The sequence below is a fragment of the Salmo trutta genome, chromosome 30 (genome assembly GCF_901001165.1).
Source record: "Salmo trutta chromosome 30, fSalTru1.1, whole genome shotgun sequence".
NCBI classification, from domain to species: domain Eukaryota; kingdom Metazoa; phylum Chordata; class Actinopteri; order Salmoniformes; family Salmonidae; genus Salmo; species Salmo trutta.
The window spans coordinates 21,203,088-21,216,309 of NC_042986.1; the positions used below are offsets into that span (position 1 = coordinate 21,203,088).

Consider the following 13,222-nt stretch of genomic DNA (forward strand, 5'->3'; position numbering starts at 1 on the left):
CATCAAAACGATATTCATGGACTATCTGAATGAGAAATATGATGACCTAGCCACAGATGACCTGGACATAGCCTCGTTGGCCGACCCTCGGTTTAAAACACAATACATCAAAGAGAAGGTGGGCCGCAAGAGCTGTCTCAGAGATGGTCAATGAGGAACATGAAAACCCAAGCCCAGCACAGGGAGACGTTGATGCTGCTTCACCAAAACTGACAGCTAAAAAGAGAAAGTCCCTGGACAGTTTTTAAAAAGCCATGCTCCACCACAGGTCTAACTGAAATCCAGCTGGTAGAAAAGGAACTCTGCTGCTACCTTCAGTCTCCTGATGCTGACAGTGAAACCAATCCACTGGACTGGTGAAGATCAACCAAAAAAACGTTCCCAAAGTCAGCCACCTGTCAAAAGCGCAACCTGTGCATTCCTGCAACCAGCTCCCCGTCAGAGCGTGTTTTTAGCACAGGTGGCAACATAGTGACCTGCCATAGGGCAGCTTTAAAGCCAGAGACCGTAGACAGACTTGTCTTTCTTGCTTGTAAGACAACAACTACCCCAACTTCAACTGTGATGTGCCATTAGGCTAACAGTTATAATGCATATTGACTTGCACAATTTTTGTATTTTTTTTTCTCCAAAACTTGTCAGGGTTTTTAGCTTTAAAAAAGTGGAGTTAATGTTATTTGTGAGTTCTTCTACTTCTGACAATAAATAAGAAACATTAAAGCCTTTGGTTTGTTCAGGCAGGCTTTAGTCTGAAGCAGAAATGACCCTTTTAAAGATTATTTGATTAAAATGGTGATAATTATCGAATGTATGTATGTATGTATGTATGTATGTATGTATGTATGTATGTATGTATGTATGTATTTGCCATATTGCCCAGCCCTACTGCAAAGTTGCCTAAGAGGGCAGCTGTGCTTCTAGCTATCTGACTAGCATTGTGATTTTGGCTTCTGGACAACGAAAGAAAGTTGATATGAAAACCAATAGAACAGGAGAGAAATGCTGGTCAATGGCTTGAGGAAGTATTCATTAAATAATTGCCTTCATATTTCTATGGATGGATTTTCACAAGGCTACTTTGAAGCAAGGTAAGACATGCCTCATTATTTGAAGTAAAGTAAAATGTTCAGGTTTTAAACAATTATCCTACCTCAAGCTCAAATGGAAAAGTGGGAGTGACGTGCTGATGGTCAACGGTAGGCAGGCTATAGCCTATGCATACGAATGGGAGGCACGCTTTACTAGTTGAGATAAAAATAGCTCCTTTTTATTCATGGCCAGCAAAGTTAACATACGATTGCATTTAGAATTGTTATTTGTTGCGCAATGACTGGGCTTACAAAAGCAAGTTTCACTCCAGTACCCTATAGGCTTTGAGGAGCTACTCTCGTGCTGTCTGACAGGTGGTAGGTTATTCAGCTCCTCAAACTAGGCTCTGTATGCTGTGCGCATGTGATAAATAAAATGCATGACAACTAACGAAAATACACGCGCCAATTTAATTCCACAAAATTATGAAAATTAACCTAAAGCCCGGTAAGCATGAGTGGTCAAATGTATTTTTGGTGGCTAGTCGGTGAACCGTTAACGTCTTTAGTGACTAGGCAATCAGGATAGATAATAAACAGTAGCTGTGTCCGTGTGTCATCAATATGTATGTGGATTGGGGTAGAGTCCAGTGAATGAACATGGAGCCAGTGCAAGAGTCTATGCAAATAAAAAGGGGGTAAATGCAAATAGGGTAGCCATTTAATTAACTGTTCAGCAGTCTTGTGGCTTGGGGCTAGAAGCTGTTCAGGAGCCTTTTGGCCCCAGGCATGGCGCTGAGGTACCGCTTCATTGGTTTCAGTAAGGATTGTTGTCGGAGTGAACATACGTTTCCTCCACTCCTTTCAATCAACGTGACCATATTACCAAGGGTGATGAAATTGCAGACCATTCTCAGTTTAACATTTACATCGGTACCTTGAAAAATGGTAGTCGAGTTGTGCCAATCCCATCATGACAGCCTGACCACACAATGACATGCTGTAACCAAACAGTTAGTTATTAAAGAGTGTTATCAAACCACATGTTAATGCAGATGTCAATTGGCATCTGAATGGCAAGGCATCATGTTTAAGCAATAAGGCCGGGAGGATGTGGTATATGGCCAATATATCAAGGCTAAGGGCTGTTCTTAACCTCTACAGGGTGTGTGTGTGTGTGTGTGTGTGTGTGTGTCCCTGCAGGACGGTTGAGCTAACGTGCACTAATGTGACTAGCATGATGTTTTAAGTAACAAGAACATTTCCCAGGACATAGACATATCGCAACGCGGTGTGCCTGCATACAGCCTTTAGCCTTGATATTTTGGCCATATACCACAAACCCCTGAGGTGCCTTATTGCTATTATAAACTGGTTGTGAACGTAATTATTTTTTTTTTCCATAAGCATGGGATACGGTCTGATATACCACAGCTTTCAGCCAATCAGCATTCAGGGCTCGAACCACCCAGTTTATAATTTTATGTAGATAAACGAAAGGCGCCCGCTTGCTTCAGATTGGTATTTCTCAATGAAAAAAATGTTCAAGAAAACAAGTACTCTCGTTGAATGTCAAGACTTAATTGAAAATCCCTACTGTCGACCAATCACCAACGAAGGGGCGTAGAGTTTGGCTACCTGCTTGCCTTGAGGACTTTTTTTTGTGTGTCTGAACAGCTGAAAAAACTCTTACTATAGTTCAAAACAAACTAAGATTATGTTTGCTCAAACTCTTCCGAAGAGTTTCGGCTGGTAAGCGTGCGAACGCCTTAAGCCATAGATTGCATAATTTCACTGAAACTTTGACTTCAGAGGTTCAACTGAGCGCTGTTGTCAATAAACAACTCTAGCCTGATTGCCAAGTAGGACCTATAAAAACCTATCCACTCCTTGGAATGAAATTTGACCCCTTTCACAACATTATTTTTGAACACTCTGGAAACCAGGTGGGATGGCACACATTGCGACACTGCCATGTCGGATTAGTTTTCACGTGGCCCTGTTCTGCCAATTGCATTGAGGTCAATAATGCCAGCAATGCCCAGCCAAGGGCGTTGTCCCAAAAGCCAAACTTGGTGTGTCTCTGCTTCTTGTTACTGTGTATACAGTTAGCTTGAATGTTAGGATCAGTGTCTGAGACTGTGGATTATGACATAGTTCATATGATTACACACACCTCCCTGGTCAGAAACTGCCATCAATATGATCAAAGATATGCACAGGGACTTGTTTATCCACAGGACTTGCACGTAGTCAGGCAGCTGAAGATGGTCTATCTTTAGGCCTTTTAGCCTGGGTGCAAAGAATCTGGAGTTTAATTCACATGAAAAGGAAATGACCCAGGGCACTAGTCCACAGGCGGCTTTAACTTTCTCATGTGACGATAAAAACATTAAAGGTCCAATGCAGCTGTTTTTATTTATATATCAAATTATTTCTGGGTAACAATTACTGTGACTTGTGTACAATTTTTAAAATGGTTAAAAAAAAGAAACTAAGACCAATTTTTTTCAAGCAAGAATTTTGCGTTTCAGGCTTCACCCAGTTTTTCTAGTTGTATATTCACACCAGTAGGAAATATGTAGGCTACATTGATCTATTGTCAACTAATAGTGTATTTCTTTTTCTCAACAGTATGAAGTGAAACGGAACTGAATTTTTTTTGTACTATCCGCAACTGCTTCTTCAAGTTCAGATCACAACGAAGAAACAAATTCAAGAGAAACATCCCAAAATGAACAAAGTCGCAACAACTCAATAAAAGGAAAGGCTCACTTCAAAGGAAAATATAGAAGCAAACAAAACGAAGAAACAACCAAAGACAAGATACACAGCTGCCCAATCGAAACGCGCTCAAGAGAAACAATCCTTTGCCAAAATTGCAAACCCGAGAACATAACTGATCTGAGACCAGAAGTTTGTGCCTACTCAACAGCTTTGACAAAGCACACGTCCCAACGCTGCTCCCAGCCCTCCTCACCTCACCGCACCACCAACTCACCCCGGGGTGCTTAGAGGGCTGCTGTCTGCTAGTTTTTTTCCTTCTCATCCCTTTAGCTGTCTCCCCATCTCCTTTCTCTATCTCCTTGTGCTCTGTTCATTTTGTTGATTTCAAGCAGTGTTATTGCACCTGCGTTTGCCTCCTATTTTTATTTTATTTTTTTCTATATGCAACTCGTATGCAGAACTTGTGCCAGAAACCTGCAACAAATACGCGTGTGTGTGTGTGTGTGTGTGTGTGTGTGTGTGTTTTGAAGAGAAGATCTGCAACATCTGCACAGTCGTTAACGTTCAAGACCACACCTTTTTAAGACGCCAAATCAAGGTAGGTCTTTTTATTTTTTATTTTTTTACACACTTATTCCATAAATGTTGGGGCAGCTGAATTTCTATTACAAAGCTTAGTAGGATTTTTAAAAACTCTTTCATTTATTTTTATTTTTTTTATGGGGCATGTTTGAATGTGTCAGGTCTGTAAAGGCATCCTTTATATGCCCAGCCGTCTTGTCCATCTCCAAAGAAATTTGCACAAACTGAAAAATATCCTTTACCCTGCATGAGGCTTTTACTTATCTACACATGTCAAGGACTGAAAGGACTCAATTGATACATGCATTTTGTGAACTGCTGTAATAGTGTATCAAATTACATTTGATATAGATGTCATTTGAAATTAAATCTAAGAAGGGGAAAACACATGCTCCCAATTTCTACTCTGGTTCAGTGCTGGGCTGTCATAGAGCAGCAATGTAGATATTTATTTGACTATGAAAACATAATCCACTAAATGTCCCAGAAATCCTTCTTGACTAAACAATATGCTGCTCTTTGTACATGTGCACATGTGCTACAATTTTAATGATGGTATTATTCTGTAACTTGCTTTGGGTCAATTGGTAACAAGCCAGATTAATTGCACCAACTTTTGCAGAGAGATTTAGCGCAGTTGTGAAGTATTCATTTTTTTAATATATTTTTTTGTTGTTGTAGCCATAGGCGTACTTCATTATGGAAGTTCTTTTTAGCAGGCTTTCCTCTGCCTCTTTATCCTACCTGTCCCATCTAGCCTTATGTTCCTTTGTCTCCTCACACCCACAGACCCTTTCCCATGATTGACACTTTGCTTACTGGCTGACCTTTTTTGCCTACTTTTTACTTTATTTTTGTCCCTTTTACCCTTGCAGACGTCCACTGGGTGGTTATAAAAAAAAAAAAGAGGAAAAATAACTAGAAAAATCAAGGCGTTCAAGCAAACCAGTAATCAAGTACAACAAAGCGGTGGAGTTTGACTCAAGTTTATGGAAAAATATGGGCAGCCCCTGGAAAGGCTTTGTCGAGTTTACCTTGCCCGCGTCGCCGCCTGCCGCGTTCGTTAGCGCTGACCTGAGCAGCACCTCCCCCGTCGGACTCAGCCTGTCACCGTACGGCCGATCCGTAAGTTCCATCATCCCCACCACTTCCTCCCTCCGTCTTCTCCCCCCATCGAACACCCATTCACCCACCTTGCACTGCCTCTGCTCTGACTGGCTTAACCTTTCCATTGCTCTGGACTGAGACTAGCCTTTGCTCAGGTGCTGTGTAGCAAGTACAGGGTGGTCTAAAGGTTACTGGGAATTTGGGTTTGTTTCAAATTCTGTTTTACCCACCACAATTTATGTAAATGAGGCCGTAAATGCTTTGTGCCATGCCCCACCACCTCTTAGATTAAAGGTGTGGGATATGGTTAGTGTTGTAATTGCCATCTTATGTAGACAATATAAACAAACTGTTTGATCAGTAACTTCTGTGCAGTGAAGACAGTACAGAAGACACTTTCGACGAGACTTGGGACAAAATCTGTTTGGCATTCTTCCTCAAGTAATACTAGACTGAAATTAAGCAAATGTATAACTGAGAGAGGTTAGTTTGTAAGACTAGTTGATTTGGAACTGCGTGTAAACAAGGTTGCTTAATCTGAAATCTTAGGTATCAAAACCGCAAATCAAAACTATTGAGGACGGATCACTAACTACTAGTAAGTTCAACTCTGTTAGCATCGATGCTTTGCTAGGAAGGGTGTTTTTACAAACATTTTTGAGCTGTAGTTAGAATCAGTTCGATTATTTGTTACATTGTATTTTTTTTTTTCATTTTGGTCCGGTTTTGAAATTTAACAAATATTCTTGAACAAAACCACATGTCCATGCAAGTCATTTGTTTACTGGACAAAATGCTTCTGTTAAATCCATCTATCATTATCATGAAGCATCACTTTTGTGTCCCAATTGTCATCGCTTTTTGAGGGAACCACAGTGTGTTGTTTTTTGCGCCCCCAAGTGTGGATGGTGTTTACACCAGGCCAAACGAACTGAACTAAGTGGGTAAGCGCACCAGAGTTCGGGAAAGACTACTCCAAACCCATTTGGTGTGAAAGCCCCCTAAGGTGACAAGGCTGCACTGGAACTGTTCACGTAACCAACTATTACCTTACTGTGTAGATGCGCTTCTGTCTAACGAGTCATAAAAAATATTAATGCAAGTAGACCGCTGATTAGCCAGCTCAGCCAATGAGCCAACAAATAAAATCACATTTTATTTGTCACATGCGCTGAATACAGGTGTAGACCTTACAGTGAATTGCTTACTTACAAGCCCTTAACACTTTTTTTTCTTAAAACTGCATTGTTGACTAAGTAAAAAAAATAGATAAGTAAATTCAAATAACAAATCATTAAAGAGCAGCAGTAATAAAATAATGACATTCTGAGGAAATGGCAAGCATTTTTTAAAACTGTTTGAGATACACATTTGAGGATGTTTTTTTCCCGCCAAATAATACTTTGACCACATGCGTATAGGACGAGTCAACAACATTATTTGGGCAGAATATTAACTTTAAAAAGTGAGATTAACTGGACAGTTTAACTTTATTTCAGGCAATAATAATGATAACGTTTCATGAGTTTCATTCCACTTCAGCAATTAAAATGTTACATGACCTCCTTCCTCTACCTTTTGTTCCATTCCTTGAAATATGCTGAATGGCAAGTGTTTTTGTATTCTTTTAGTTTGTGATGGGGATGCTAGGTCTCTGCTAATTACTAAATTTATTATGGGTTTTTCTTATGGAATTATGATTCTCAGGGTCAGTATCGATCAGTGTTTTTACTTGCCTCACTTTTACAGTTAAAGAAAGCTTAAGAATATAACTTAGAACTAGAACACTGAGGTGTAATGGAATTAAATCTGAGCTCATGGTTAAAACCACAGCTCCAAGTATCTCTGAATTCCCAAAATCTTTTGACTCCTCTCCTCCATCCAACCAGTGTGACCCAGTCCTGACCCCACTGTCAGATATGGAGAGAGTGCACTCTGAACCCCCTTTGGCACGTAATACTGCCTCTGCCACCTCTGTGGTGGCTATCCCCCGCTCGTTCTCGGTTTCCCACAAAAAACACAAGCGGACAGCCCTGTATCAGAGATCAGTAAGTGGGCATGTTGTGTGGGCATCGCATTGGTTGCACCCTCAGTGATGGACTGCCCTGTCTGCTCCTGTGGTCTCCTTTGGTGACGTTTGCTAACCGCACGGTTTGATTGTTTTGCAGTGGTTCTTGATGACTGATTATTGTGCTAGTCAATGGAAGAAGGCAATGGTTTCTATAACCAACTGATTTTGCATGTATAATGTTCCTAACTTTGTCAATTTAGGGGTGCTTGTGGATTCAGTTGCGATAGTGATTGTAAAAAATGTAGTGAATAGAAGTGCATGCTTCTCGAGCCAACTAGAAATGACTACAGTGTGGCCTTTATTTGTAGTGAATTAGGGTTGGATGGTATCCAGCTTTCCATACCTTCATACCGTGCCTGTGCCATCCCGGCATATATGGTTTTACCGCAAGGGGCTTTAAAAAAAAAAATCTAATGCCACTTAGCATTCTGGTTACAAGTACTAAAGAATCCCCATAGAGAATGCTAACGAGAGCATTGCAAACATTTTGTACAGTTTCTGACCTAAATTATACAAGTAACTCCAATGCTGCACAGTTTGTTGCAGGCACAAAACGAATATTAGCCAGCAAGACTCTTGGTTTTGGAAGAAGCTAACCGCTTAGCTAGATAGCTAACTAGCTGACATTACTACATTAGCAAACCAAATGCACAACTGCAGAGCATTTAGCACATTTTAGACAAGTTATAAGATATCTAGCTGGTAAACATTTAGTTGTGAATTTCAATATGTAATTGGATCACCTGGCGCATGCTACACGACAGTGAGTGACTAGGCACTGGTCTCTCGTCGTGGGCTTGTAAACAAACCCCTCGTGACTGGGGACTACCGTAAGTTACATAATGTGACCGGTGAAATGAAGAAAGCAATGTTCTTTTTATCTCCTAACGTATTGCACAAGTGGACTGCAGGTATTTACTTAAAAGTAACTACAAATATTCAAATGTTTTATATATATATATATATATATATATATATATATATATATATATATATATATAAAAAAGTTGAAACAGTATTGAAAACCATCCCATAGCTTTTTCCAAATACTGCGGTATAGGGTATATACAGTATACTGCCCAAGCTTATAGTGAATGGTCTGAATCGACATGAAAACCAATCTGGGGTTGGCCAAATGTGCTCCCCCTGGAATTCACAAGAGAAGGTAATTGTCAGGTAACACCAGAAAGCTCTTTGGGTTAGTCTCTCCAAACTTTGGTTCAACCACCTGTCGGGAAGCACATTTTGGGTAGGGATTGGTCTTCGTAGATGTGTGTTCACTAAATGCATGTTTGTGTAAAATAGATCCAGTCTGTGTGTGTGGGAGTTTCATTTGTCAATTAATTGTTCTATCATACATTTACACAATCCCACTCATAAACTCACATCCGCTCTCAATTTTAAGAGCTGTGTTTTGACTGACCTTTTGATTTGTTCAATGAGTAACATTCTCCGTTCTTGTTCTGTTCAGATGAGTTTTGACCCTGGCATGCTCCACAATGGGCACACCGCGTTTGCCAACGGCACGGCGGTGGGCATCAGGGAGACTGGCGTGGTGGAGAAGCTGCTCACCTCCTATGGGTTCATCCAGTGCTCGGAGCGGCAGGCACGCCTCTTCTTTCACTGCTCCCAGTACAACGGCAACCTGCAGGAGCTCAAGATAGGAGGTGAGAGGCCAGGGCTTCTTCTAGTCATTTAGTAGTCTAGTCTCATCCACCAGCCTTCTACTAAACAACATAACCTTTTAGAGGTGGTTTCTCCAGACACAGATTAAGCCTAATCCTGGACTAAAGCATTTAAATGAAATTCTCCTTTTGAGTTTGTTTTTTAGTAAAGGACTATGCTTAATCTGTGTTTGGGAAACTGCCCCTTAATGTTTATGTGGTCAAAAAAATAAAAATCCCCCTAAGATATCCTGGGAGCTTAGTGGTGACAATTGATTTCTGCCTCGGTCTCTTCACAAGATACTGTGGGTAGCCTTTAAGTCGATGGAACTCCATGAATGTCCGGTCAGTATTTGGTGTGAAACACACATTTTCTCAAAACCCGTTTTTCTTACATCTCTCTCTGCCTCTCCAGATGATGTGGAGTTTGAAGTGTCCTCAGACAGGCGTACTGGCAAGCCCATAGCAGTGAAGCTGCTTAAGATCAAACCAGAGGTGCTTCCAGAGGAGCGCATCTCGGGCCAGGTGGGGCCAGACTCGCACGCCTCTCCATTTACTGTGCTGCATGGTTATATTCATCCAGTTAAGGAACACCATTTTACTTTTGGTTCTGTTCTTGTCCGTGTCACCTCAATGTTGGTGTTTGTCGGTTGGGTGTATGTTCAAGCTCATTGTAAATCTTTTCACTCATTTTTGTTCATTAATAGTTTCATAGATGCGTACATACTTTATACTAAACCTTTCTCCCCAAGGATTTGAATCTGATTCTAAATCCACATTTGTCTTTCCATTATTTATGTTATCGTTAGTATCTCCGTTTGTCTGAAACACTAGGGATACCATCTGTTTCCATGGAGATTTACAATGGGCTTAACTTTCCTCGACATACAATTTCTGCGGTGTTCAGGGGTGGAGGTGGGATTTAATGTTTAAACAAAATAGAAAATATAGAATTGTACAGAGCATAAATCTTTATCCAGAAAGTCATTCAATCGAATAAGCTTGATTGGATGTAATTTTTTGATGTCCATTGAAGTCTTTTCTATTAGCCTTCTCTTCAATTTGGCATTTCACATCTCATGCAGTAGTATCTACTGTACGTAGCCCTTTGCTTTCTTGATATACTTTTGAAAATCAACCAGTTTGTCTTTTCACTTACCTGATTATTATAATTTATGCAATCTAATTAATTACAATGATTGTAGTTAGGTAATCGTGTTTGTCTGACTCACCCAAATGCCATTCTTAACCATCTCCTCCCCATGTGGTTCTTCCTGTCCGTTAGGTCGTCTCAGCGATTCCTACTCACCTGGATGGCAAGTCTGCTCCAGGGCAGGTGCCCACTGGCAGTGTGTGCTACGAGAGAAATGGGGTAAGACTGTCAAATGGCCTAAAGAAAGAGACTTGTCATGTCAAGGCTGGTAGTCAATGTAATGTAAAGTATGGATTCCTTCCCACGCAGGAGGTGTTTTACTTGACCTACACCCCAGACGACATAGAGGGCAACATGCACCTGGACACGGGAGACAAAGTCAGCTTCTACATGGAAACCAACAAGCAGTGAGTTGTTTTTCTTTAAGTGTCTTATTGTTTCCCAAACAAATTATCTTTTTACAATGTTTGATTGCACAATACCTTAGCCCTTTCCTCATGCCTATCTTGTGTGTTTCAGCACCGGTGCAGTCAGTGCACACAACATTGTCCTGGTAAAGAAGAAACAGATGAGGTGCCAGGGGGTTGTCTGTGCCACCAAGGTAAAGCCACACTACACTGTTGTGGATCCCTGGCTGGACATTCGCTAGTCTACGTGCCTGATTATGTATAACCCTTTGTGTTGTGTCTGCCAGGAGGCCTTTGGGTTCATTGAGAGAGCTGACGTGGTGAAGGAGATCTTCTTCCACTACAGCGAGTTCAAGGGCGACCTGGAGGCCCTGCAGGCCGGCGACGACGTGGAGTTCACCATCAAAGAGAGAAACGTAGGTGGCATCACATGGAACTGTTCTGGCCAGCCAACTCAAGTTGTTGCAAAAGTATAGAATACGAGGCCAGTATTGGATCATTGGAATCAAGTTGTTGTTCTTAAGATGTTGGGGACTTGTCAAAGCAGGCTTAGGTTTAATGGCAGTCAATATGTCTCAATAGGAAAAGCCATTCAACAGAAATGATTCCTGCTCATGTATATGTTCTGAACACATATTGATGCCATAAGCCTGTAAAGATGCAACATAATATCCTAATAGAGGGGGGGAAAGCAACATTGAAGTAACTAAAGCATCTTGTTTTCTCTCCTTTAGGGGAAAGAGGTGGCTACTGACGTGAGGCTGCTCGCCCAGGGGACAGTCATATTTGAGGACATCAGCATCGAGCAGTTTGAAGGCACCGTTATCAAGGTCATCCCTAAAGTAACAACCAAGAACCAGGTCAGAAACTTAAGCCATGCCTTTATGCTCTCAAGTAACCTGAGTTTTTGGTTTTTACTGAATCATATAGATTATTTTGATGATAATGATAAATCTTTTTACATTGTTCCTCCCCATTTCAGAATGATCCACTACCAGGCCGCATCTGTGCCAGGATCAGTTACACGGACAAGGAGCTCCTGTTTGGTGAGAAGGACACCAAGTCCAAGGTGACCCTGCTGGAAGGTGACCATGTGCAGTTCAACATTTCCACAGACCGAAGGGACAAGCTGGAGCGGGCCACCAACATCGACATCCTGCCCGATACCTTCCACTTCACCAAGGAGTCCCGTGAGATGGTAAGGACCCTGAGGAGATCCATGGTACGCCCTCTAGTTCATTTGAGGAAGTTTATTTGTGGGGTTTTAATAAATTAATATGGCAACCTAGTTAAATTCTCTGTTAGTCCATGTTGTGTAAATCCTACAAAATGCATGATCAGAAACCTTCAGGCCTGAATGAAAGGGAAAGATTGGAACTTTTCAGCATTGTATCTGCAGTACACTGTCCTTTAAATGTTATAGAGTCGACGGCATCTCTGCTGTGGTAACGGCTCTCCCTCTCCTCTCTGTCCTATAGGGTGTGATCGCTGCCATGCGCGACGGCTTTGGCTTCATCAAGTGTGTGGACCGGGACGCCAGGATGTTCTTTCACTTTAGCGAGGTCTTGGAGGAGAGCCAGCTGCACATCTCTGACGAAGTAGAGTTCACCGTTGTGCCCGTGAGTCCAGGGAAAAAGTCCATGGTCCGTTTTTCAACATACAAGTGCTGTCTTTTAATTCCTTTACTCTTGCCTGCCCTCTTTCTGTCCATCTTCAGGGGTTGTGTTAGCGTTCCGAAATCTACATTTTCAAAATGGAAACCATACAAAAAATCTGCATTTTAAATAATTTCATCTTCATTTTTATATTGAAAGTAGTGGATTTTTTCTTCTCTTCAATAGTGATCAGGGATGGGCAACTATAGTTTTCCTTCACAGAAAATTTGTGCAACACATTTGGCAGAAAAAGCTTAATTTTCATCAGATGACAACAGAAGTGCAGCGCTATTTGGCTAGCAGCCACACAAGTAAATGTAACTTACAATGAATAAGCTAAGTCTTTTATTCAAAAATAAATGTTACAATGCATGCCTGTTGCTCATTGGAAATATAGCTGGCTACATTCTTTCTAATGTTTTGGTTGAAGTTAATCTTTCATTTTACCAGAGACAAGTAGGCTACAATGAGAAAAGTACGGGAGAAAAGTAGCTACACATCTGTAAGTCTTCTGATATAATGCCCGTTTGTGAATTCTCATCCAAGTGGAGAAGTGCAACTGAAGCACAAACGGAAGGGTCTGTCAGAGTACCAAACGTGTACATATACGCACAGCAGTGTTTTTAGAATATTGGACCGTTGGCATTCATGCTTTTTGAATTCTCAACGCAGCTCCAAAAATTTCTAACTGTCAAAACATTCCAATGAATAGAGGGCGCAGCGCGTTGGTTGGGAATTGTGGGGAGTTGCGCATTCGGGCTCTATGTCCCTGCGGCTGGTGGTCTTGGAGCCATGTATCTATGTCACAATGGGATGCTGAACTATCGT

General features: G+C 41.3%; 1 protein-coding gene across 15 annotated transcripts in view; it reads left to right on the forward strand.

The window, feature by feature from the left end:
• Positions 1 to 13,222, forward strand: part of LOC115168221 (cold shock domain-containing protein E1) — a 39,147-nt gene that overhangs the window by 14,594 nt on the left and 11,331 nt on the right. For 2 of the 15 annotated variants that reach the window (XM_029723278.1, XM_029723279.1), the window contains exons 2-13: positions 3,663 to 4,353; positions 5,213 to 5,462; positions 7,334 to 7,492; positions 8,987 to 9,182; positions 9,595 to 9,761; positions 10,465 to 10,551; positions 10,621 to 10,739; positions 10,852 to 10,933; positions 11,027 to 11,155; positions 11,474 to 11,599; positions 11,722 to 11,961; positions 12,218 to 12,382. In XM_029723278.1, coding sequence (XP_029579138.1) covers positions 5,337 to 5,462; positions 7,334 to 7,492; positions 8,987 to 9,182; positions 9,595 to 9,761; positions 10,465 to 10,551; positions 10,621 to 10,739; positions 10,852 to 10,933; positions 11,027 to 11,155; positions 11,474 to 11,599; positions 11,722 to 11,961; positions 12,218 to 12,382 — 1,596 coding nt within the window. In that variant the 5' untranslated portion in view covers positions 3,663 to 4,353; positions 5,213 to 5,336. The remainder of the gene's footprint in view (positions 1 to 3,662; positions 4,354 to 5,212; positions 5,463 to 7,333; positions 7,493 to 8,986; positions 9,183 to 9,594; positions 9,762 to 10,464; positions 10,552 to 10,620; positions 10,740 to 10,851; positions 10,934 to 11,026; positions 11,156 to 11,473; positions 11,600 to 11,721; positions 11,962 to 12,217; positions 12,383 to 13,222) is intronic. The other 13 variants (XM_029723281.1, XM_029723283.1, XM_029723284.1 and 10 more) reach the window with 11 other exon arrangements.